Source organism: Polypterus senegalus, chromosome 12 (assembly GCF_016835505.1).
Source record: "Polypterus senegalus isolate Bchr_013 chromosome 12, ASM1683550v1, whole genome shotgun sequence".
NCBI lineage: Eukaryota > Metazoa > Chordata > Cladistia > Polypteriformes > Polypteridae > Polypterus > Polypterus senegalus.
In genome coordinates this window covers 120,268,976-120,292,380 of record NC_053165.1, presented here as the reverse complement: position 1 = coordinate 120,292,380, position 23,405 = coordinate 120,268,976, and the positions used below count along the sequence as shown (strand labels likewise).

Below are 23,405 nucleotides of genomic sequence, written 5' to 3'. Positions count from 1 at the left end.
AGGAATATAGAAAAAGTACTTGGCATGAACTCTTAAGTCTTGTAAAACTACACTTCTACCCCATTAGTTTTGATTCATTAGGTACAGTCTTGGATTTTTGATCATCATATTTTGATATTCTCTGCAAGTGTGTATTTATTGTGAGTGTAAACTTTATTTATGAATGAGATCTCTCTAGCTTCAAGTCCAGTTACAGTGTTTTATTTTCTTTGTCTATCATTGATATGTTTGCTGATACTCCTAAGTCGTCCTAGAGCTTTGTTTAACAACTTCTGATAATTGTAATGATGTAACATGTTATGCATCTTTTTGAAAGACCAGTGATTTCTGGCAGAAGATGTTTATTGCCCTTGCCAAATGCCCCCCAACACTGGAATTGCTATATTGTATTAAAATTACTCCCTTAAATCTCTCTCAGAACCATGTTGCTGTTTTATAGAGTCATGCATGTTCAGAATCTATAAGCTTGATGTTTCTTTTGCTGTCACTATAGCATTATGATTTTAAATTTTAAAATGAGTCCTAGTATCTATCTATCTATCTATCTATCTATCTATCTATCTATCTATCTATCTATCTATCTATCTAATGATTCATTGTAAATTAACATATTTATTTCAAAAATAACAAAGAAAGATATAGTAAATTAATTGCTCACCTGTTCAGGTGATTTGTAAAAATAATTATATTTATTGAGATTGTAAGAAATGCAAGATATTTTGAGTCTTAAGTTTTTAAAATGTTTGTTGGTACTAAGTGAAATATTATTTATACATTTAAAAACAAAATGCATATTTCCCAGTGCAAATGTAAAACAAATACATTTTGACAGCAAAACAGAGTTGGAATTAATTTTTAATCACAGGCATTTGACAATATATTTCTATGGACAAATACAGTATGTACATGTTCCATTTACATAGTCAGTGATGTGGGTGTTTTTTGTAAATTGGTCATGCTGGAGTAGAATATGATGAGGTATGATGATGCTAGAAGTATCAAAAATAAGGTAAGTGAGTTGGAGTTGTATGTAGCAGACCATAATTACGATATTATAGCAATAACGGAAACCTGGCTAAATAGAAAAAATGGGGATGAGTGTAACATAGAGGCATGCACATTTTTAGGAAGGATAGACAGAACAGAAAAGGAGGTGGGGTTGCTGTTTATGCCAAACAGGGTTTAAATGTAAGACCTCATCAGTTGGATGATGAGCCCCATCTTAGTGAGGACATGTGGCTTCGCCTGGAAAATATTAGGGAAACAGGTCTTATTTCAGGAGTGTGTTATAGACCACTCAATTCAGACAGTAATTTTAACATACATCTTTTTAGTAATATCCAAAAGACTAAAATTGTTAAGTTGAACTTTGAGCTTTAATTTTGAGCAGTTGCGACAATGTCCAAGTAGGATACACTGGGATAAGCTTTTAAGTGTGGAGACGGTCAAGGAGCTGTGGAACAGGTTTAAAAATGTTTTACATGTAATGCAGGACAGATACGTACCTAAATTTGGAATTAATGGGAAACTAAAAAAACTAGAAAAAGAAGTTGCAAAGGAAAAAACTGCTTTATAAGGCATATAAGACTAATGACTGCAAATTGAACCGTAGAGCGTATGAGAACATGAATGCAACCATTAAGGAGTATATCAGGGAGGCTAAAAGACAGTGGGAGAGAAATATAGCATATAAGGCGAAAAAACCCTAAGAGATTCTTTCAGTATTTTAATAGTAAAAGAACAGTCAAGGAGGAGGTCAAGTGCATCAGGAATAGTAAAGGGGAATTAAAAGATACAGACAATGAAATAGCAGATGCCCTAAACTTACATTTTTCTGAGGTGTTTACAAGTGAGCAAGTGGATAACCTCCCAGAGGTAAACGCAACTACTAAGGAGGTACTGAGGGATTTGGAAATTGTAGAGGGAGAAGTGCTGCTCAGATTAAATAAGATGAAATCAAACAAATCACCAGGACAAGATAATATTTATCCTCATGTTCTTAAGGAGGCTAGTAAGTACATACAGTATATAAACCCTTGGCACATATTTTTAGGAAGTCACTGTGCACTGGAGAGATTCCGAAGGACTGGAAAATAGCAAATATCATCCCATTATATAAAAAGGGTGACAGGGCAGATCCAAGCAACTATAGGCCAGTAAGCTTAACATGCATCACAGGAAAATTAATGGAAGGAATTATTAAGGATAAGATTGAGCAACACATGGCAAGGACAGGAGTTATTCTGAACAGTCAGCATGGGTTCAGAAGAGGGAGGTCATGTTTTACTAACATGCTGGAATTCTATGAGGAGGCAACAAAAGGATACAATCAAAGTGGAGCTTATGATATTATTTATCTGGACTTTCAGAAAGCATTTGATAAGGTGCCACAAGAGGTTGGGCATCATATTAAAAGAAGTGGGAGTTCAGGGTGATGTTTTTAGATGGGTGCAGAATTGGCTCAGACACAGGAAGAGAGGGTGATGGTGCGAGAAACCTCATCAGAACTGGCGGATGTTAAGAGTGGTGTTCCACAGGGTTTAGTGCTAGGGCCGCTGCTATTTTTAATATATATAAATGATTTAGATAGGAATATAAGTAACAAGCTGGTTAAGTTTGCAGATGATACCAAGATAGGTGGATTAGCAGATAATTTGGAATCCGTTATATCATTACAGAAGGACTTGGATAGCATACAGGCTTGGGCAGATTTGTGGCAGATGAAATTTAATGTCAGTAAATGTAAAGTATTACACTTAGGAAGTAAAAATGTTAGGTTTGAATACTCAATGGGGTGTCAGAAAATCGAGAATACATCTTATGAGAAGGATTTAGGAGTCATGGTGTACTCTAAGCTATCGACTCACAGTGTTCAGAAGCCATTAAGAAGGCTAACAGAATGTTAGGATATATAGCATAATGTGTGGAGTATAAGTCCAAGGAGGTTATGCTCAACCTTTATAATGCACTGGTGAGGCCTCATCTTGAGTACTGTGTGCAGTTTTGGTCTCCAGGCTACAAAAAGGACATAGCAGTGCTAGAAAAAGTCCAGAGAAGAGCGACTAGGCTGATTCCAGGGCTACAGGGGTTGAATTATGAGGAAAGATTAAAAGAGCTGAGCCCATATAGTTTAAGCAAAAGAAGATTAAGAGGTGACATGATTGAAGTGTTTAAAATTATGAAGGGAATTAGTACATGTACAGTGGATCGAAACTGTTATTTTAAAATGAGTTCATCAAGAACACGGGGACACATTTGGAAACTTGTTAAAGGTAAATTTCACACAAACATTAGGAAGTTTTTCTTTACACAAAGAATGATAGACACTTGGAATAAACTACCAAGTAGTGTGGTAGACAGTAAGACATTAGGGACTTTAACAACTCGACTTGATGTTTTCTTGGAAGAAATAAGTGGATAGGACTGGCGAGCTTTGTTGGGCTGAATGGCCTGTTCTCATCTAGAGTGTTCTAATGTTCTATATATCTAACACAACATTAATTTGGATTAAAAATACAAACATTTTGAATGTGAAAATATAATTGGGGGGGACATTAAGTTTTAGAGCAAAATAATGTTCACATTGAATGGTTAGAGTGGTTTGGACTTTGCCATAAAATGCCAAGCTTAGCCCTTTAAATGTATTTTAAGTTACACAATTCTTACTTTAACTACCTAAAGAATAGGATAGAGATGAAGTACTTTGTCTTAGATTACATCCCAGATTAGTTTAATAAATCAATTGTCAATTATATGTATGACTTCTAACTCCAATGTAATTAGAGAATATGAAACAATTCTTATCATGATACATAAAACACAAAAATTATTTATAGTTTATGAAGTCCTTTGATTCTGTTTTAAATGTCACCTAAAACCTAAGAGTGATTATAATTCTGTATAGCGATGAACTTTGTCACACACAAATCTTTAAAGGTGGTCCTCTTTGAATTTCTCGGTGTACATAATCAGTTGGGTGGGGTTGTTTTGGATTATGTAAGAAATTGGTTGTTTACTCTTTGGAACTTTTTTTGATTTTGGATTTTCTTTTTAAAAAAATGCTCAAAGTCAGCAGGTTCAAGTCCCTAAATTCATTCTTGTCTGGCCTTAATCCCTTTGTAGCATATTTTTCTTTTCCTTGTATGTTTTTATAACAAGATTGGCTGCTTTGCTAGGGGCTGTTTCTTTTGTTATTTCCCATGAGGACAGCAGCGCTCTCTAGTGTCTTTGTTGTCTTCCTTGCGATCTTCCGCTGAGAATATGTATCCAAATGAAGCCCGCAGACTAAAAGGCACTGTCTTGCTGAATTTAGACAAAGTGACACACATTATATGGACACACACACACACTAGGGTCTGTCTCTCTTAAGGAATTATATGGATTATAGCTGTAATTCATAATTTCACCAAAAAATATGCTTTTTTTAAGCCTGTTTCATGGAAGTTATTTTGGTTTAAAGGCATATTTCATTTATGATATTTCCTTGTATTTTCTGCTTCTGGTTATAATTATATAGTATTAGTCCTTTAGTTACACATTGATGCCTGTATATTAAGGCATGGTTCTTATGTCTGTTTAAATAAATCCGTTTCAGTGTTGACTTACACTCTTGCATTTCTATAGTGACAGCAAATAGATCCTAATACTTGAACATTTACGTGGAACCATGTACATGTAGTTTTTCAGATGTAGGATTGAAGACTATTGGCAGAAAATGCATGTTGACAAGGGAGCGAATGTGTATATTTCACATGAACAGTGCCAACAATAACAGCATGTGAACATCACAGTTGAAAGACTGTAAATACATTAGCATGCATTGAATGCAACATATGCATGTATATTTACAGTGTCTTGCAAAAGTATTCAAACTTCATGAAAGTCCTCACCATTCTTTGGATACCAAAAGATGCATAGTCCTACAAAAAAACATTCTTATTGATAACTTAAGCATTCTAACAGTTATTTTGAAAGCTAAATGATAACAAAATGTCAATAGTATACTCCTACAAGATAAAAGTTGGAAAAACACTGCTTGTATTTAAACATTTTAAGTTCCAAAGGTGTAAAGTGGCAAATTGTTCCAAAAACAAGACGCATTTGCCTTTCATTTCGAACTAATAAAATATAGCTTCTACTAGTAAACAATTAGATTAAAGATCACATTTTCTGGATATGAAAATCACTGTTTGTAGATGTCATTTGCCAAGTTGTAAACCCATTATGAAAATAAAACTTAACAGCATACCACCACTGTAAGCGAAAAAGAAATCCAAATGTAAAAATAAGTTGTGGAAAAGGATACAAAAAAATATGTGGATATCCCAGTGAGCACTTTTTGATCCATCATTAAGAAATGGAAGAGGTATCAAAAGAAGGTAGTCAGTCAGAATTTGGTATACAATCAATATAAACTTTTTAAGAAAACAGTAAAGAAGTCATCCATCACTTCTTAGAAACCACAGAAGTCAATTGTTGAAACTGGGGCACATTTGCATGAACTTCAATATCAACAGTAGTCTTTTTGGAAGAAAGAAGCCATTACTCAAGATTATCCATAAAAAGATACTATACATCTGGAATTTGTAACAATGCATTTAAGATGTTGGAAATGAATTTGTGGACAGGTGAAACAAAGATAAAAGTTTTTGGTCAAAGTTTAAAGTGCTGTGTATAACACAGAGTCAACATAGCCAGTGCCTGAAAAGACATTATTCATGAATTATGTTGGTGACAGCATAATGCTATATGGGTGTTGTGTTTTGTCATGACTGGGAATCATGTTAAGGTTGATGGAAGAATGGATGGAACTAAATATAAGAAAATGCTGTAAGAGAAACTTTTACAGTTGGTAGAGAAACTGAGGAATGGGAGAGGGTTTAGCTTCTAACAAGACAATTATCTCAAACTTATCACAATGCCAAGACAACACTGGAGTGGCTTCAAAAAAGTCCAACAATGGCCTAGTCAAATTCCTGATCTGTTGACCTTGTTGAGAATCTGTGATACTCTTTGAAAATTGTAGCCTAGAGTAGCCATCCAACCAACCTGAATGATCCACAGAAGACCTGCCAAGAAGAAGCAGTGTAGTAAACTGATTCAGACTTACCTTAGATTAAGATTGTTTTAGGTAGAATAGGAGACTTAGTAAATATTTATGTATGAGGTTTGAATACTTTTGCAAGTGGTGTTTTTTAAGCTTTTATTTTTTAGAAATCTATTTTTGATAATTATTTACTTTTGCTTTAAAAATACACTTTATACATATGACCACTAGAGGTTACCACAGAGCCACTGACTCGTACCCTCAGATTCTAGACACAAGCTCACAGACACAGTGAAGGGTTCAAATAAAGTATATTATGCAAAGTAACCAGGTTGTACCTTCAACACACCAGCAATCCCAAGCACAATTCCAGTTGTCTCCCTCCACTCTCCTCCAGGAAAGCCTTGTCCCCAGCTTCCCAAATACGTCTCCCTGAATGAGGCAGATGAACTACTTTTTATGCCCAACCTGAGAGTACTACTTCTGCTACAGCACTGCACAATGGAAGCACTTCAGGGCCTGGCAGAAGCGCCACAAAACAGGGAATTGTTGTACTGACAGTACCCTCTGGCGGCACCCAATGACCCCAACAGGCTGCTGTTTTGAACTCCAGGTCTCGTGCATACTGCGGGTGTCCAAACTGGGATCATAACAGAGGTGCACTGCCACCTGTCGTATTATGGGGTGGTCAATTCCTGATACATGTTTTCCCCCAACCCATCCATTTTTCTGTCTCCTTGACTAGGACATGTGCTTGTATCCACATTTTCCATCCATTACTGAGCAAGATTTCATGTTCCATCCCAGTTGAGACACCAGTTCATCTGTGCCAGCATTCAATAAATTTATTTATATATATATATATATATATATATATATATATATATATATATATATATATATATATATATATATATATATCTCACACACATATATACAGTGGTGTGAAAAACTATTTGCCCCCTTCCTGATTTCTTACTCTTTTGCACGTTTGTCACGCAAAATGTTTCTGATCATCAAACACATTTAACCATTAGTCAAATATAACACAAGTAAACACAAAATGCAGTTTTTAAATGATGGTTTTTATTATTTATGGAGATAAAAATCCAAACCTACATGGCCCGGTGTGAAAAAGTAATTGCCCCCTGAACCTAATAACTGGTTGGGCCACCCTTAGCAGCAATAACTGCAATCAAGTGTTTGCGATAACTTGCAAAGAGTCTTTTACAGCGCTCTGGAGGAATTTTGGCCCACTCATCTTTGCAGAATTGTTGTAATTCAGCTTTATTTGAGGGTTTTCTAGCATGAACCGCCTTTTTAAGGTCATGCCATAGCATCTCAATTGGATTCAGGTCAGGACTTTGACTAGGCCACTCCAAAGTCTTCATTTTGTTTTTCTTCAGCCATTCAGAGGTGGATTTGCTGGTGTGTTTTGGGTCATTGTCCTGTTGCAGCACCCAAGATCGCTTCAGCTTGAGTTGACGAACAGATGGCCGGACATTCTCCTTAAGGATTTTTGGTAGACAGTAGAATTCATGGTTCCATCTATCACAGCAAGCCTTCCAGGTCCTGAAGCAGCAAAACAACCCCAGACCATCACACTACCACCACCATATTTTACTGTTGGTATGATGTTCTTTTTCAGAAATGCTGTGTTCCTTTTACGCCAGATGTAACGGGACATTTGCCTTCCAAAAAGTTCAACTTTTGTCTCATCAGTCCACAAGGTATTTTCCCAAAAGTCTTGGCAATCATTGAGATGTTTCTTAGCAAAATTGAGACGAGCCCTAATGTTCTTTTTGCTTAACAGTGGTTTGCATCTTGGAAATCTGCCATGCAAGCCGTTTTTGCCCAGTCTCTTTCTTATGGTGGAGTCATGAACACTGACCTTAATTGAGGCAAGTGAGGCCTGCAGTTTTTTAGACGTTGTCCTTGGGTCTTTTGTGACCTCTCTGATGAGTCGTCTCTGCGCTCTTGGGGTAATTTTGGTCGGCCGGCCACTCCTGGGAAGGTTCACCACTGTTCCATGTTTTTGCCATTTGTGGATATTGGCTCTCACTGTGGTTTGCTGGAGTCCCAACGCTTTAGAAATGGCTTTATAACCTTTACCAGACTGATAGATCTCAATTACTTCTGTTCTCATTTGTTCCTGAATTTCTTTGGATCTTGGCATGAGGTCTATCTTTTGAGGTGCTTTTGGTCTACTTCTCTGTGTCAGGCAGCTCCCATTTAAGTGATTTCTTGATTGAAACAGGTGTGGCAGTAATCAGGCCTGGGGGTGGCTATGGAAATTGAACTCGGGTGTGATACACCACAGTTAGGTTATTTTTTAATAAGGCGGCAATTTTTGACACAGGGCCATGTAGGTTTGGATTTTTTTTCTCCCTAAATAATAAAAACCATCATTTAAAAACTGCATTTTGTGTTTACTTGTGTTATATTTGACTAATGGTTAAATGTGTTTGATGATCAGAAACATTTTGTGTGACAAACATGCAAAAGAATAAGAAATCAGGAAGGGGGAAATAGTTTTTCACACCACTGTATATAAAAAAAATATATATATATACAGGCAGTCCCCGGGTTACGTACGAGCTATAGGTTTGTACTTAAGTTGAATTTGTATGTAAGTTGGAATAGGTACATTATTATAATAAATACTATTGTTGACCGACTGCAACCAAGGGCTCTGCCAATGAATGATGGAGTTTCACCCCTCTCAGACCCTTTTATTATTTCTATTTTATTTTCAATGGTGATGGTTTTTCCCTTCTTACTGCATCACCAGCACTTGCATCAGATTTGTGTTTCAGAGACATTCTTGAAGGGTGAAGACAAAAGGTTAAGATGAGCTCTTCTGCACAGCACTGTACACGCTATCACAGCAGGAAGGCACCAGTCAACACATCTGATGTATTGACAAGAGACAACTTCCTGCTATGCGCATAACAGTACAAGCAGGCTTGCTATTGAGAATGATTGGGGGTGGCGACGGGGGGTTCATCACCAGCCCACTTCACAGTCACCACCACTAGAGTGCCTGCAGCGTCTGCCCACCGAGAACGAACACGGTGCGGCCAAATGCGGGTAGTAAATCGCCCAACCCCAATTCAACAGGCAGCCATCTGTGATATGCTACCTCCGCCGCCCCGTTCAGCCACAACCGGGTCACCGCTTGCAGCATTACCAGGCATGTGTACTGGGGGGGCAGTGAAACGCCCCCCTTTGCTCCATCCAGCCTGCATCCAGTCAGGAGCAGTAGCTGCGGCGGCGTAGTGGGCGGGCAGCGAACCATCGTCCTGCACATGAGCGATAGCTGTGGTGCCGGTGAATATGGACCACACCGCTTGCCGCCAGGAGCTGCCCGAGGGACACACTACACTGCGCGAGCAGTGAAATCGCCCCCCCCCTCCAGCCACCACTTGCAGCATCCCCAGACCGAAGATGATGGAGCAGCAGTTACTGAGGTCCCTGCGTTGCAGCTGCAGCCTCGTTCGTAAATCGTAGGTCGGATGTCCGTAACCTGGGGACTACCTGTATGTGTGTGTGTGTGTGTGTGTGTGTATATATATGTATATACTAGCAAAATACCCGCGCTTCACAGCGGAGAGGTAGTGTGTTAAAGAAGTTATGAAAAAGAAAAGGAAATGTTTTAAAAATAACATAACCTGATTATGTAATTGTTTTGTCACTGTTATGAGTGTTGCTGTCATCAAGGATTTCAATATCATTATTTTTTCTTTCAATCAGGTTCATATTTGGAGGACGTGTTGTTTTGAAGTTGCATTCCGTGTTTGTCAACCGTTGTAAAGATAACAGGTTTCATTCATCGAAGTGTTCACTACGTAAATCGCTACTCGTGAATGTAAGATGTTTAACAGGTATTCCCGGTATTAACTTGTGCTAAACGTACCATGGTGTGACATAAGGGGAGCTGACTGTAAAAAGGCAAGGAGGCTCGTATTTTGAACGAAAAGGTAAAAGACCGTGAAGGAGCTGAAAAGTGAGAAGGAAAACTGTTTAAATAAAGAGCTAGGAAGGTGAATGGAAAGAAGCAGCCAGTGGTAAAGCAAGGAAGACTTCGTAATGAGGACGGTTCAGTGCACGTAGAAGGTGTAACAATAAGATTGTTAAGCCTTATGATAATGTTCCTGCACGGAGGATTTAGAGGGACGCACTGGGAGAAGTATAATCTGAACTTCTCTACAGTTTTGTTTATTTTTGGGTTGTAATGTTCATCAAATTTATGTATCATCTGGTGACCAGTGGCGGACCGTGCATTTCACACCTAGGACTTCAGTAGTGCTCCATCTGAATCAACCCGCCCCTCAAAAACTAATTTATGGTTATAAAAACCATCTTAATATGCAGAAATACAGTATAAAGAGCTGCTGCATTGCAGATAGATAACTTCTGTATCCACAATAAATGCCTTTATTGAATAGACAAACCAGGGGTGAACAAGTTCCTTTCTACTACAGCTACAGCCGCGACACACATAAAAAACATCAGTAATAACTCATAAACTTACAATATTATTTAGGAAAATCTCAACATTTTACTCACCAAAAATTCGGATTATTTGTAAACAAAATAGATCCTCATCTCTTTCCTCAAAAACAGTTGTACAGATTATCCGTGAGCTTCAGTTTCATCAAAAAGTCCCTTTCTATCGCCTTCGAAGCTAATGCTGAAAGTCGAACCTGCCCTGTCGTACTTCTGGCATAAGTTTTAATTCGCTTTAGGGCTGACAATGTCGGCTCGACAGAAGCAGTGTACACGGGAATGGTCACCGCCAAATATACCAATGTGTACAGCTGCCCCATGCTCTCATTCAGATTTTTCTGATGAAGGAAGTCAAGGAGATCAGTGGCAGATTTTCCTGCAAAATCATCCATGGCATGCATTATAGTCAGCTCTGTTTTTAGCCGAGACAGATCAAAAACTGCTCCGTGGCTCTTGTGTTAAACTGAAGAGGGCTGCATGCGGGAAATTTATCTTGTATTCCCGAAACTTCTGGGGGTCGAGGAGCATGACAAACATCAATTTTTTGTGCTCTTGAAATCTGGTCTGTGTCTGGCAAATAATATTGTCCAGAATCCTGCCATGGAGGTGGCGGTAGTGCGCTCAAGGATCTTGCCTGCGGTGCGTTCAGTGGCCTTGTAGAGTTCCTCATATCGGCTTCTATCCAATCAATGGGTCTGAATATGGTGACGTTGCCGTACGCCTGCTAGAGGGCCCTACTGACACCAACTGAAAATCTGATTGGTTGAAGCAACAGTTTAATCAACATTTATTCTGTGTTAGGGGGCCTGCAGATCGGATTGTGAAGACCTCTCTGCCTGGCAACAAATGATGGCTGAAATGTAATTGGTTAAATGCTTTAATACGAAAATACATGTCTAGAAGCAGCACAACCATCGGAAAAGCTATGAAAGGAAGCAGACAGACTATTTGGAATTATTTAATAAGTATTCATGGTAAAATATAATTAACCTCAGTTTGTGATTCAGATATTTTTTTAGGCCAGCAGAGAAGGTCTTGCCTTGTTCTCCATGACTTCGCCAGGTCTTTAGCATCGAGGCTTTATACCCTGCGTCTTCTCTTTAAACTTGTATCTCACGAATATCTTGTGCGATCTTGCGATGTCCACGGCTTTATTTAATTTTAGCTCAGACCCGGCCCCCAGGGAGGGTTTCCGCAGTAGCTGCACTTATGAATATGCTAAGCACAGTCCTTCACCTGCGAATATTTACCTTGTATGGGCAGGCACTCAATTACGTGGGAGGCGTGATGATGCAAGACGCAACTCCCCTCACACGGCAACCGAGCTGCAGGCTATTACAGTATATGGATGAAAGTAGGTTCCAGATATGACCGTTAAGTGTAGAATTTCAAAATGAAACCTGCATTACTATTGTAAGTTAGATGTAAGGAATGAGCCTGCCAAATTTCAGCCTTCCACCTACATGTGAAGTTGGAGAATTAGTGATGAGTGAGTGAGTCAGTCAGTCAGTGAGGGCTTTGCCTTTTTATTAGTGTGTATATATATATATATATATATATATATATATATATATATATATATATATATATATATATATATAGTGTACAAGAAAAAATACTGGTTATTTCTCTGCTTGAGAAGAAAAACTTGCTTTGAAACTAATGGTGTAAGCACTAATCGCCATGGGTACTTTGCCAGAGTGGATAAGGAGGAGGCTGTGGCTGAGATTGTCTGAGTCACTCAAGCCAGTTCCTGTCAGATGTAGACGTTTTGTTGATCTTGGAGTTGGTGTTCTGGAAGTACAATGCCCATTTTGCCACTTTTGATGACATTCTTAATGAGCACAATCCTAAACATGCATTGAAGACAGAAACAATATTTGCAACATTCATCTAGGGTGCTTGGAGCATTCATATCCTCAGACTTGTCTGCAGAAATCAAGGAGGAGAAAATGGCAAATGCTATGTAATAACAAGGGATGGGACTCTCATGTAATGAGTTTTCCTGAGGAAAATTAGCAGCTGTCCTCTGCGGTATAGTGAACAAGAGCCATAGAATATAATTAATTTTGCTAATGTTCTGCATGTCGCCAACATTATGCAGCAGTCTGAAAAATGCAAGTAAACTTAGAAGGTTGAGGAAGTTCTCAACGGGGGAAAAAAACTTTTCAGATTTTGGCATTTCATGACTGCAAAATCACTTGCAAAATTAATTTTGGCATCAATTTTGTGAAACTTTATATAGAACTAAACTTGTCTCGCTCATCACTACTTCAAACTCTGCACTTAAGGGGGTTTCACTACCAGGTGATCATTTCAAGTGTACATGTGCTTAGAATAATTACATTTTGTATAGCTGCTGCTTTACCCTCTGTATACCCTCTTTCATTTGAATATAGGTTTTACCTAATAGTGTCAGAATCCATTATTATTGTTATACCTGGTAGACACTCATCTCTCAGGTGACACACAAGATCAGAATACATTGAATATTGTTTACAATTTTTAGAATAAGCTACTAGTTTATGGTCACATGAGATAGATCTTCTACAACAACACAATATTATCAGGTAATATCCTAACACATCTAATGTAGTGTGTTTTTCCCATGCTGAAAATCTGATATTTTCAAATCAAATTCGGCAGATTTAAGTGTTAACAGATTTTAGGTGTTGCTTGTTCATTTACTTTTAGTGTCCTTAATGTACTTTTTAATTTCCTTCTGTTTTCAGGTAAATGCATCAAGTTGCAAAAAAAGCAAAGTCTTCCTCCAACTCCTGACAATATTCCTTTTCGGAAACACTCTCCCACTAGCCCAGTGCTAGCAGGAAAGAGGGGAACACAGTCCTCCAGTATTTTGACACCTCGTTCACTTAGAGATCGCATTATTCACCTGTTGGCTTTAAAGCCATACAAGAAGCCAGAACTGATTGTTTGGCTAGAAAGAGACAAAGCCCATGCAAAGGACAAGATGGACTTGGCCTCCGTGTTAGAAGAGGTAAGTTTTCAATCTGCTTTCTGATTACTTTCAAGAAAGTGACAGTGTTTTTCACAGCCATAATACTGGTTTTATTAGCAGTTCCACAACTAATACAAATCATAATGAGTTATATTTCTAATGACAGTGATGGATTTCAGTAGGCATTACACAGTGATCAGTTTTTCAAGAGTGCAGTCTATTCAACCAAAAAAAAATATTTTGCAGCCTTGCGTGTCCATTTAAGACATGCCATAAGTAGCTACTTTAATGCGTCTTTGAAACAATTCCCATGACATTCCAGCCCTCTCTTTCATGTAGATTTCTGAGATGCATTTAAATCGTAGAGCTTTTGTGTTTGGATATCTAAATCAGTATGTTTTCCATACTGAATCACTTAGAGGGTCTTTTATTCTCCTTAGTATTTTCTTTAGCCAAAATATTTAAGGTGAAATTTATTTATTTTTTTTTTCTTTCTTTTAGTCATGTATATTGCAGCTGTTGTTTTTGTTTGGTGTGCCTGGTATTTTATACATATGTCTCATTTTTAAGATTCATTGTCTTGTTTTGAAATAAATTTAATGATAGATGAAGAAATTAATTTTGTATACATGTTTTTTTCCCTCTAATATACAATATGTTTAATGCCTTGTATTTTTTTTTGATTGTCTCTCAGACTTAAACTTGCTTTCTGTGGGTGGTGCAAGCCTCTTTTTTTTCTTGCAAATTAATTGCAGTGTTTTTTTTTGTTTTTTTGTAGTTTTGAGGATACGGTGACTGTTTGGCAACGATGAGTTGTGCAATCCTTAGCCTGGTAGAGGGCTTTTTTCAAAGTTGTGAAATATGTTTAACTGTTGTGCAAACATTTTGTAGAGAATCAGCTCAAACTCTGGTTTTGACTTGAACCTAACCCCCTGTATATCCTATGACTACTTTAGCTGAGCCTTTTCAAGAAATGAAGGTTATGGTTTAGAAGAGATTTTCAATAGACAACAGCTAATTTGTAAGCAGCCTAGCATGTATCCTGAAACAGAAAATTGAGTTTAAAATGTAGTTTTGTACTTTTGAAATAGACAAGGGTTGCCTCCTTAACAGAATTTTGCTGTTGGCTAGATTTGTTATATATCTCCAGTGGGGAGTACTGTAAATGTTTTTGTGCTTTTATTATGGAATAAGAAGCCTCTCCCATTCCATCAGTGAGTGGGGATTTTGAGTCACGGGATTGGATATGTTTGGGCCAATGTGGTTGTTCGCTCCTTAGAGTGGTGAAAGAGTAATTGTCACTGGTTGTTTATTCCCGTAAATATTTTGTTAAGCAGCCTCCAGACTGATTAAGGGGCCGCAACTTCTTTAATTAAACCCTTGTTACAAATCTCTCAGGAGAGAACGATGTGATAAAGAAGACAGAGGGGGGAGTAGGGCAGCTAGCTGTGTGGGGGGTTGTTGGTGTTCTCAAGTCGCCAGCCTTGTTTTCTGTTTACTTACAGCTTGTTATAGATCGCTCTGTGGCATTACCCCAGTGTCTTCTCTCTCGAGGGATCTTCCAGTGCCTGTATATCACCTACACCTTCATTTTACAAATCAGATACACTTCTAAGGTGCAATGGGCTTTGTTTATTAAAAATACAGTGTAGTCTTGTGGAACGAAGAAAGATAAATATGATGAAGTTCTACCATTTTTAAAACTATAAAAAAAACATTTTTTTTATCTCCATGTACAGTATACCCTTCTTATTGTGCAGTGGTTGCTAATTAAAGATGTTGAGGAAGGTTATGCTGAAAGTTCATTCAGCTGGACTCTTTTCCCCATTACCACCCACCCCACAAAAATCTTCACTTATATAACTGTGCAACATTAAAACAGGTTTACATTGCCTCCTATATGTCTCTCTTCAGCTGAAAGTTTTACTGGTTTGTATACGGCAGTAACTTGGTCCATCTCTGAGTTAGGATGCCTTATGGGCACACACTTTATGTGCAATTTGCACCCACACTTCCAAAAAGCTATGTAAGGAATATATTGGGAAGTTGAAAGGACAAGGTCATATTTGAACAAAGAGTGTGGGGTAGGTATCTTTTGAAATCTGAACTTGAAGTGTTCTAATTCAAAATCTAGCACAATTCTTAGACATTTCCATTTTTGGATTGTTTATCACCAGAGCTTTAATATTTCTGTCTAATGAATGCAGAGTGTCATTACGGATGTAAATAAAATGTGTTTACATTAATGTGGGAGAACACATCATAAGACTCTTTGGTTGTAAACATAAATATTTTTTTGTTAACCTCAGGAGCTCTGACCAGTAAGACCTGAAGCGCACCTCCCCAAAAAAATTCTGAAATTAAATGGACTGTGATAGAATGAGAGAGCAACTTTCCCATCCACTGTTGAAGTTTATTTTAAATATCCAGTGGATGTACCATTGCTTTGAAGGGGTGTAGACTGTCCACAACAATCTTTAGGGAGGTGGTCTCTGTCAAAATAACATCCACATGAATGCCAGGACCCAAGGTTCCCATAGACAATTGCTTATGATCATCAGAGGAGACTTTGTACAGAGGGTACAGACCTATAAATACCTGGGAGTGCAGCTGGATGATAAATTGGACTGGTCTGCCAATACTGATGCTCTGTGTAAGAAAGGTCAGAGCTGACTATACTTAGAAAAAGTTAGAAGGTTGGCGTCCTTCAACATCTACCATAAGATGCTGCAGATGTTCTACCAGACGGTTGTGGCGAGTGCCCTCTTCTATGCGGTGGTGTGCTGGGGAGGCAGCATAAAGAAGGATGTCTCACACCTGGACAGACTTGTTAGGAAGGCAGGCTGTATTGTAGGAATAAAGCTGGACAGTTTAACATCTGTAGCAGAGCGACGGACACTAAGCAAACTCCTGTCAATCATGAAGAATCCACTGCATCCACTAAACAGTGTCATCTCCAGGCAGAGGAGCAAGCTTCAGCGACAGACTGCTGTCACTGTCCTGCTCCACTGACAGACTGAGGAGATCGTTCCTCCCCCACACTATGCGACTCTTCAATTCCACCCGGGGGAGTAAATGCTAACATTATTCAAATTTATTGTCTGCTTTTACATGCATTTTTATTACTCTTTTTAATTTAATATTGTTTTTTGTATCAGTATACTGCTGCTGGATTATGTGAATTTCCCCTTGGGATTATGTCTGTCTGTCTGTCTGTCTGTGTGTCTGTCTGACAGACAGACAATCTCCAGAATTAGACAACAAACTGGATTGTAATTACCTTTTGTCAGTTAATTGTAGCCAAGAAGACTTCATTACATTCAATAACATACCATTCAAATATATGTGTTCCTGTTAAGACAGTACGTGTTGCATTATTTAGAGGATTTGCTAGGTGCTTCAAAGCATCGAAAAAGTCCATTTTATTTTGGTATTGACAACAAATAGGGCAGTTCATTTCATCACCAGTGTATACAAGTCAAATAGTGACTTTGTTTGAAACGTCTAGATTTTTACTTGCAAAAGCTGTCCTGTATGCCTAACAGTGGATGTGTCTGTGGTTCCTCCATGACCCTGAACTGAATATGCCAGTTAGGATATGGATTGATGTTTGCAGGACATACATCTTTTTATGTCTTTATTTTTATCAGAGAATGAATTTAATCTCCTCTTAGAAATTTTTGACACTACAAATTAAGCAATTATAGCTCACATCTAATCAGTCAGTCATTGCTCTGTCAAAGCACATGATCTGTTTTCGAAGCGAAGTTCATATTAAAATAAAAATGGCAATAATGAAAGCTTAAGTGTGTATTTTTGGTTTAAATAATAAACAGTTGCACATTGAAGGTCTCCTACTTTGGTACTCAAAGCCCTTTCAGGCTTGACTTAAGATATTTTTTCTTTTTGACATGTATTAATGCACTGCTGCATCATCACTACTTTGTGCTACTTTGTATGTAGTTTTTAGTTACATTTTACTTGACTATTTTTATGTCTTGTGAAGTAATTCATCTACTTGCATTGATGAATGAGTACATTACCGTCTTTCATTCTGTATGTGACACTATAGAAAAAGTTGGTACCATTCCACTTTTGGAATTTTGGTATCAACTTGGTACCAAAAAATCAGTTCTTGTGACATCCCACAAATCCATTAATATTTTAAGTGTAAATCTACTGATATTGCAAGATTAAGTGAACATCATCAATATGGAAAAATGAGACCTACCACAAGTGGAGAAGCAGTGATATAGGAAAGTGCAGAAGCACCTCTTGTCAGTTCAGTGATGCTTCGTAGTACACCATGCTAAAATTATTGCTCCCTTAGATGGCGGGAGGGAGTATCTTACACAATCACTCAAAATGATCATGTAAATCACAGGTGACTTTGTGAACAAATCCGTTTTGTTAGAAAACTAATAGCATTCTCTGGAAACAAAAAGATGCAATAATGCAAAAAAAATATTGTGACATTTTAGCAAAGAAAAAAAAAGGTTGCCCCTGCCAGTAGATTCAAATTTAACTGCAAGGGGATAAACCATTACTGCAATTGGTCAGGTCTGTAATCATTTTAAACTCTCAATTTGTTGTAAGTTAACTCATAATTTGAAATTTAGTTTTTTGATTACATTGAGTCGTTAAACTGATTGTGCATGTTGGTAATGAATTTCCATCAGTATTGTCTTTATTGTAATTTTGTATATTATTTTTATTTGTTAGGATTAGAGTCATTTTGGAAGCGACTGTAATGTATATCAATGTGTCACTTTTTCTTTTCCATGAATTGTTGCATCATTTAAATTTTTTCCTTTCTATTCCAGCTAATGTAAAAATTGCCATTTAAAAATAGGTAATCATCCAACATCTAAGCCTATAATTAGCCAATTACAAGACACTGTTAATAACTATTAATTTCTTTTTTTTTTTCTTTTTTTTTTTTTCATTTTTATAATAAACACTTGTTACACCATATCTGCAGGTGGCAAAGCTCAACCCTAAAGATAGCAGCTACTCTTTAAAGGATGAGTTATATAGACATGTGCAAAAGGACTGGCCTGGATATTCTGAGGAAGACAAGCAGCTTCTTCACAGACTACTCTTAAGGCAGGTTTTCTTGCTAATGGGAAATATTCTTTTCTTGTGACCTTGATCAAATTCTAATTAACTTTAAGATAGGACTGATTGTGACTATAATAAAATAAGCTATTTTCTAGTAACAGTTGATTTTTTTACATCTATTTAAATTTTCCTTTTAATGCTTTAGGAACTTAACCATAAGTTTTGTGTCAGAAAAGAGGTGCTGTCGTCCCCTTGAACCCTCAGATCAGTCGCCAGACACCAGATAAAAGTCCAAAAGTTGACTTTATTAAAGTAAATAAGTGCACAAAGCACCCTCCTCTCCACAATACTCATTAACAAACAATAATCCACAATAAATCCTCCACTCCCAGACGCGTTGCCACCCTGCCACCCAGCTCAGCTCGCCCGTCTGGGATCTTTCCCAGTCCTTTATATTCCCTGACCCAGAAGTGTTTCCGTACCCTCAGTCCATGTGACTTCCTATCACTTCCGGGTCAGATTAAAAGTCCTCTTCATCCCAGAAGTACGTCATTTCCCCTGTCGCTGTGACTAAACTTTTGGGTTAAAGGGCACGTAACAGTCATTGGGCCTCCATGCAGCGTCCTCTAGGGGCCCCTGTGGTATCCAGCAGATCTGTGGATGAAAACTCCAAGGTCCATAATTCCCTGCTGGCATTCGGGGCACCTTCGTGCTTCAGAGAGGGCTACACCTGGCGGCCTGGGGGTATTGGCCGGGATGACTGGCCGGCCATATTCCACAGTTTAAATGTTAAATAGCCCAAACTATGTAAATCTTTTCAGAGTACCATAATGTAAAAACTGTTTAAACTTACAAATGCATGTTCTAGAGTACTCCCAACCCCCCAGTGAAAAACCGTGGTTTGAAGCGTCCAGTCCCGCGAGGATCGTTTTCCTCCAGGAGGGTCCATTGGTCGGGCCTTAGCAGTGTTGGAGACACTCTTGTGAACACCTAGGAGGAACATTATAAAAATTAGTTCTTTGCACCCCGTCCTCTTAGGATAACTTCGCCATATGTGGCCCAGCCTGCGGCATTCATAGCCCAGCCACGGCCCCCCTGTTTGTATCCCTTGGCGAGACTGAAAGCACTTTGAAAAGTCTGGCTCCACCCCTTTTTCCGCTGAGGAGGGTTCCACGGCCACCCTTGAGCTTTTATCGCCTTTTCCTATTTTATCAGAAGACCCCCGCTTTACTTTTAGAATCTCCTGCTTACTCTGGGGCTTGTCCACAGTTTGGGTCTCTATGAGTAAAAGAGAGCCCCTTTCCTGTCTGCACCCCTTTCGACTTATATATAATAGTGGTCAGGGTGTTCAGGATCGAATCGCTCCGAGAGGCATCAACATCTAACTGCTCCAGCTCAATCGGCCCTTCCTCCGACCGCTCTGTTAACGTTGCGCACTCTCTTGTAGGGCTCGGAGTGACTTGGCACCTGTTACTTATTAATCACGGGCCCTGATCACACTCCGTCCCCTTATGCTGTACAGTACCAGTATTACTCACCTGTACCACCAAATTATATAAGACGGGAGGCTCTCAACCCAACCGCCGCAGATACTCATCTACCTTCTTGATAGGCGCTTCGGCCGTCTATCCCAGCTCTCCGACAATCTTCTTTATCGCCGTCAGCATCTGTAAAATATCTTGTACGGGCTCGATTATCTTTTTGAGGTCCCGCACGTCTATAAAGTTATTTAATTCAGCCAGAGTTAGGCCCAAATGCAACGGGGTAGGTCATGTGTCCCTCGATGGCAGCCGACATGCGTAAGTCCCCTTTTGTGCTCATCGGCTCCAACAGGACCGCACCACCGTCTTCGGGATTGTCTCCTGTCTCCCGCAGAGCCTCCAGATGATCTTCTCCGAGGTACATGCACGGGGCAAAATGAGGTATTTTAAAGGGATTTTCTATTAAATTCCTGGCATGTACTGTACCTCGTGATGGTCATCCTTCTCCGGAGGCCCCTTTTGACTCTTGTGGTCACTCCATGGCTCATCCTGAGCATCGGCCATGACGAGCTCAGATCCTCCGCTGGTGCCATCGCTCTGCTTGTTCCTCATGTTCCCCATAAAGGACTTGGTAAAAGTGGGTTCCAGCGATTTTTTTCTGCGTGCCCTGACGCTGTCCTCTTAGGGTTCTCTGTCCACAGAAACCTTTTAGGTACAGGTTCTCTGCCAAACTGACAGCCAGAGAATCCTGCCGGCTACGCCACTATGACAGATAGGGGGCGTCCCCTTGAACCGTCAGATCAGTCGCCAGACACCAGATAAAAGTCCAAAAGTTGACTTTATTAAAGTAAATAAGTGTACAAAGCACCCTTCTCTCCACAATACTTATTAACAAACAATAATCCTCAATAAATCCTCCACTCCCAGACATGTTGCCACCCAGCTCAGCTCACCTGGGATCTTTCCCAGTCCTTTATATTCCCTGACCCAGAAGTGTTTTTGTACCCTCAGTTCATGTGACTTCCTATTACTTCCGGGTCAGATTAAAAGTCCTCTTCTTCATCCCGGAAGTACGTCATTTCACTTGTAGCTGTGACTAAGACGTACTTCTGGGTTATAGGGCACGTAACAGTCCTTGGGCCTCCCTGCAGCGTCCTCTAGGGGCCCCTGTGGTATTCAGCAGGTCTGTGGATGAAAACTCCAAGGTCCATTATTCCCTGCTGGCATTCAGGGCACCTCCATGCTGCAGGGAGGGCTCCACCTGGCGGCCTGGGGGTATTGGCCGGGATGACTGACCGGCCATATTCCACAGTTTAAATGTTAAATAGCCCAAACTATGTGAGTCTTTTCAGAGTACCATAATGTAAAAACTGTTTAAACTTACAAATGCATTAAGAGACACAGTTGTAAAAGCATCCCCATTCTGATTTGATTATATACTAGGGAAATATTTTCCATTTATCTGTTTGTGTTGCAGGAAGCTGCCAACTCTGAACATGAACCAACCTAAAAATAATCCATCAAATATGTCTTTCCAGAAGCTTTCTGGTGATTCCCCTTCACATGCCAGCCCAGTCAGTAACATTTCAGTGGTAAGTAAATTTTACAGTCAAGCAAATATTTTTTTTTTTTTCCGAATGGAATTTTCAAACATTGCAAAACATCTATACAAAACTGATGCTTCCCTTTGTAAGATTTGAATTTTTAAAGTATGGCTATCAGACTGAATTGGAATTTGGTTTTATATCATAGTTTGTGGGCTTTAAGCCCTAATTCAATACTTAGTTTTGTCATTATTCTGCTTTCAGTCTTTTATTTATTTATTTATTGTTGCTTTTTTCTTCCTTCAGAAGCGCATTTTGTCATCAGAAACATCACATAGCCAAGTGAATAAGAAACAGAAGGTACTGGAATCGCCTCAGCTACCCCCAGATTGCCTATCCAGCCCTCCTCCTACTCATTGCACTACTGCCTCTTCCGTGTCCAATTTTCTGCGAAGGGCGGACTCTGCTTCAGAAAGCCAAAACAGCTTTTTACCATCTCATCAGTACAGCAACTGTGGTGTTAACCAGTCACCTAGAAAGACTGAGGGAGACCTGAAGCAAGCACATTATAACTCCTTACGAACTGCATATTCCCATAAGGATGAAGGTTCTGCCATTTCTCAGCACAAAAAGAAAAAATCCAAAAAGCATAGAGATAAGGAGAGACAACCCTTGAAGGATGGAGAATCTAGTGAATGGGAGGAAACTAGTCCTGACCTAAAATATAGAATAGAAGGTAGGAGTTCTCTTTTTTTCTTTTTTTTTTTAAAACTTGCTGTCCATCTGTAAATTTACCTGGTATTTCTCTCTACCCTAATGGAAAACAGCTTGTCTTCTGTGTTGGAGATGGTGTGTGAGAGATTGAACAGTAGTTTGGAATTTGTGTTTTATATATACACTCACCTAAAGGATTATTAGGAACACCATACTAATACGGTGTTTGACCCCCTTTCGCCTTCAGAACTGCCTTAATTCTACGTGGCATTGATTCAACAAGGTGCTGAAAGCATTCTTTAGAAATGTTGGCCCATATTGATAGGATAGCATCTTGCAGTTGATGGAGATTTGTGGGATGCACATCCAGGGCACGAAGCTCCCGTTCCACCACATCCCAAAGATGCTGTATTGGGTTGAGATCTGGTGACTGTGGGGGCCATTTTAGTACAGTGAACTCATTGTCATGTTCAAGAAACCAAGATTCGAGCTTTGTGACATGGTGCATTATCCTGCTGGAAGTAGCCATCAGAGGATGGGTACATGGTGGTCATGAAGGGATGGACATGGTCAGAAACAATGCTCAGGTAGCCCGTGGCATTTAAACGATGCCCAATTGGCACTAAGGGGCCTAAAGTATGCCAAGAAAACATCCCCCACACCATTACACCACCACCACCAGCCTGCACAGTGGTAACAAGGCATGATGGATCCATGTTCTCATTCTGTTTACGCCAAATTCTGACTCTACCATTTGAATGTCTCAACAGAAATCGAGACTCGTCAGACCAGGCAACATTTTTCCAGTCTTCAACTGTCCAATTTTGTTGAGTTCATGCAAATTGTAGCCTCTTTTTCCTATTTGTAGTGGAGATGAGTGGTACCCGGTGGGTTCTTCTGTTATTGTAGCCCATCCGCCTCAAGGTTGTGCGTGTTGTGGCTTCACAAATGCTTTGCTGCATACCTCGGTTGTAACGAGTGGTTATTTCAGTCAAAGTTGCTCTTCTATCAGCTTGAATCAGTCGGCCCATTCTCCTCTGACCTCTAGCATCAACAAGGCATTTTCGCCCACAGGGCTGCTGCATACTGGA

The 23,405-nt window shown here is 39.2% G+C and overlaps 1 protein-coding gene across 1 annotated transcript in view; it reads left to right on the top strand.

Moving 5' to 3' along the window:
• Positions 1-23,405, top strand: part of LOC120541566 (RNA polymerase II elongation factor ELL2) — a 124,996-nt gene that overhangs the window by 69,145 nt on the left and 32,446 nt on the right. The window contains exons 5-8 of the mRNA XM_039773321.1: positions 13,288-13,553; positions 18,496-18,620; positions 21,534-21,648; positions 21,907-22,336. Coding sequence (XP_039629255.1) covers positions 13,288-13,553; positions 18,496-18,620; positions 21,534-21,648; positions 21,907-22,336 — 936 coding nt within the window. The remainder of the gene's footprint in view (positions 1-13,287; positions 13,554-18,495; positions 18,621-21,533; positions 21,649-21,906; positions 22,337-23,405) is intronic.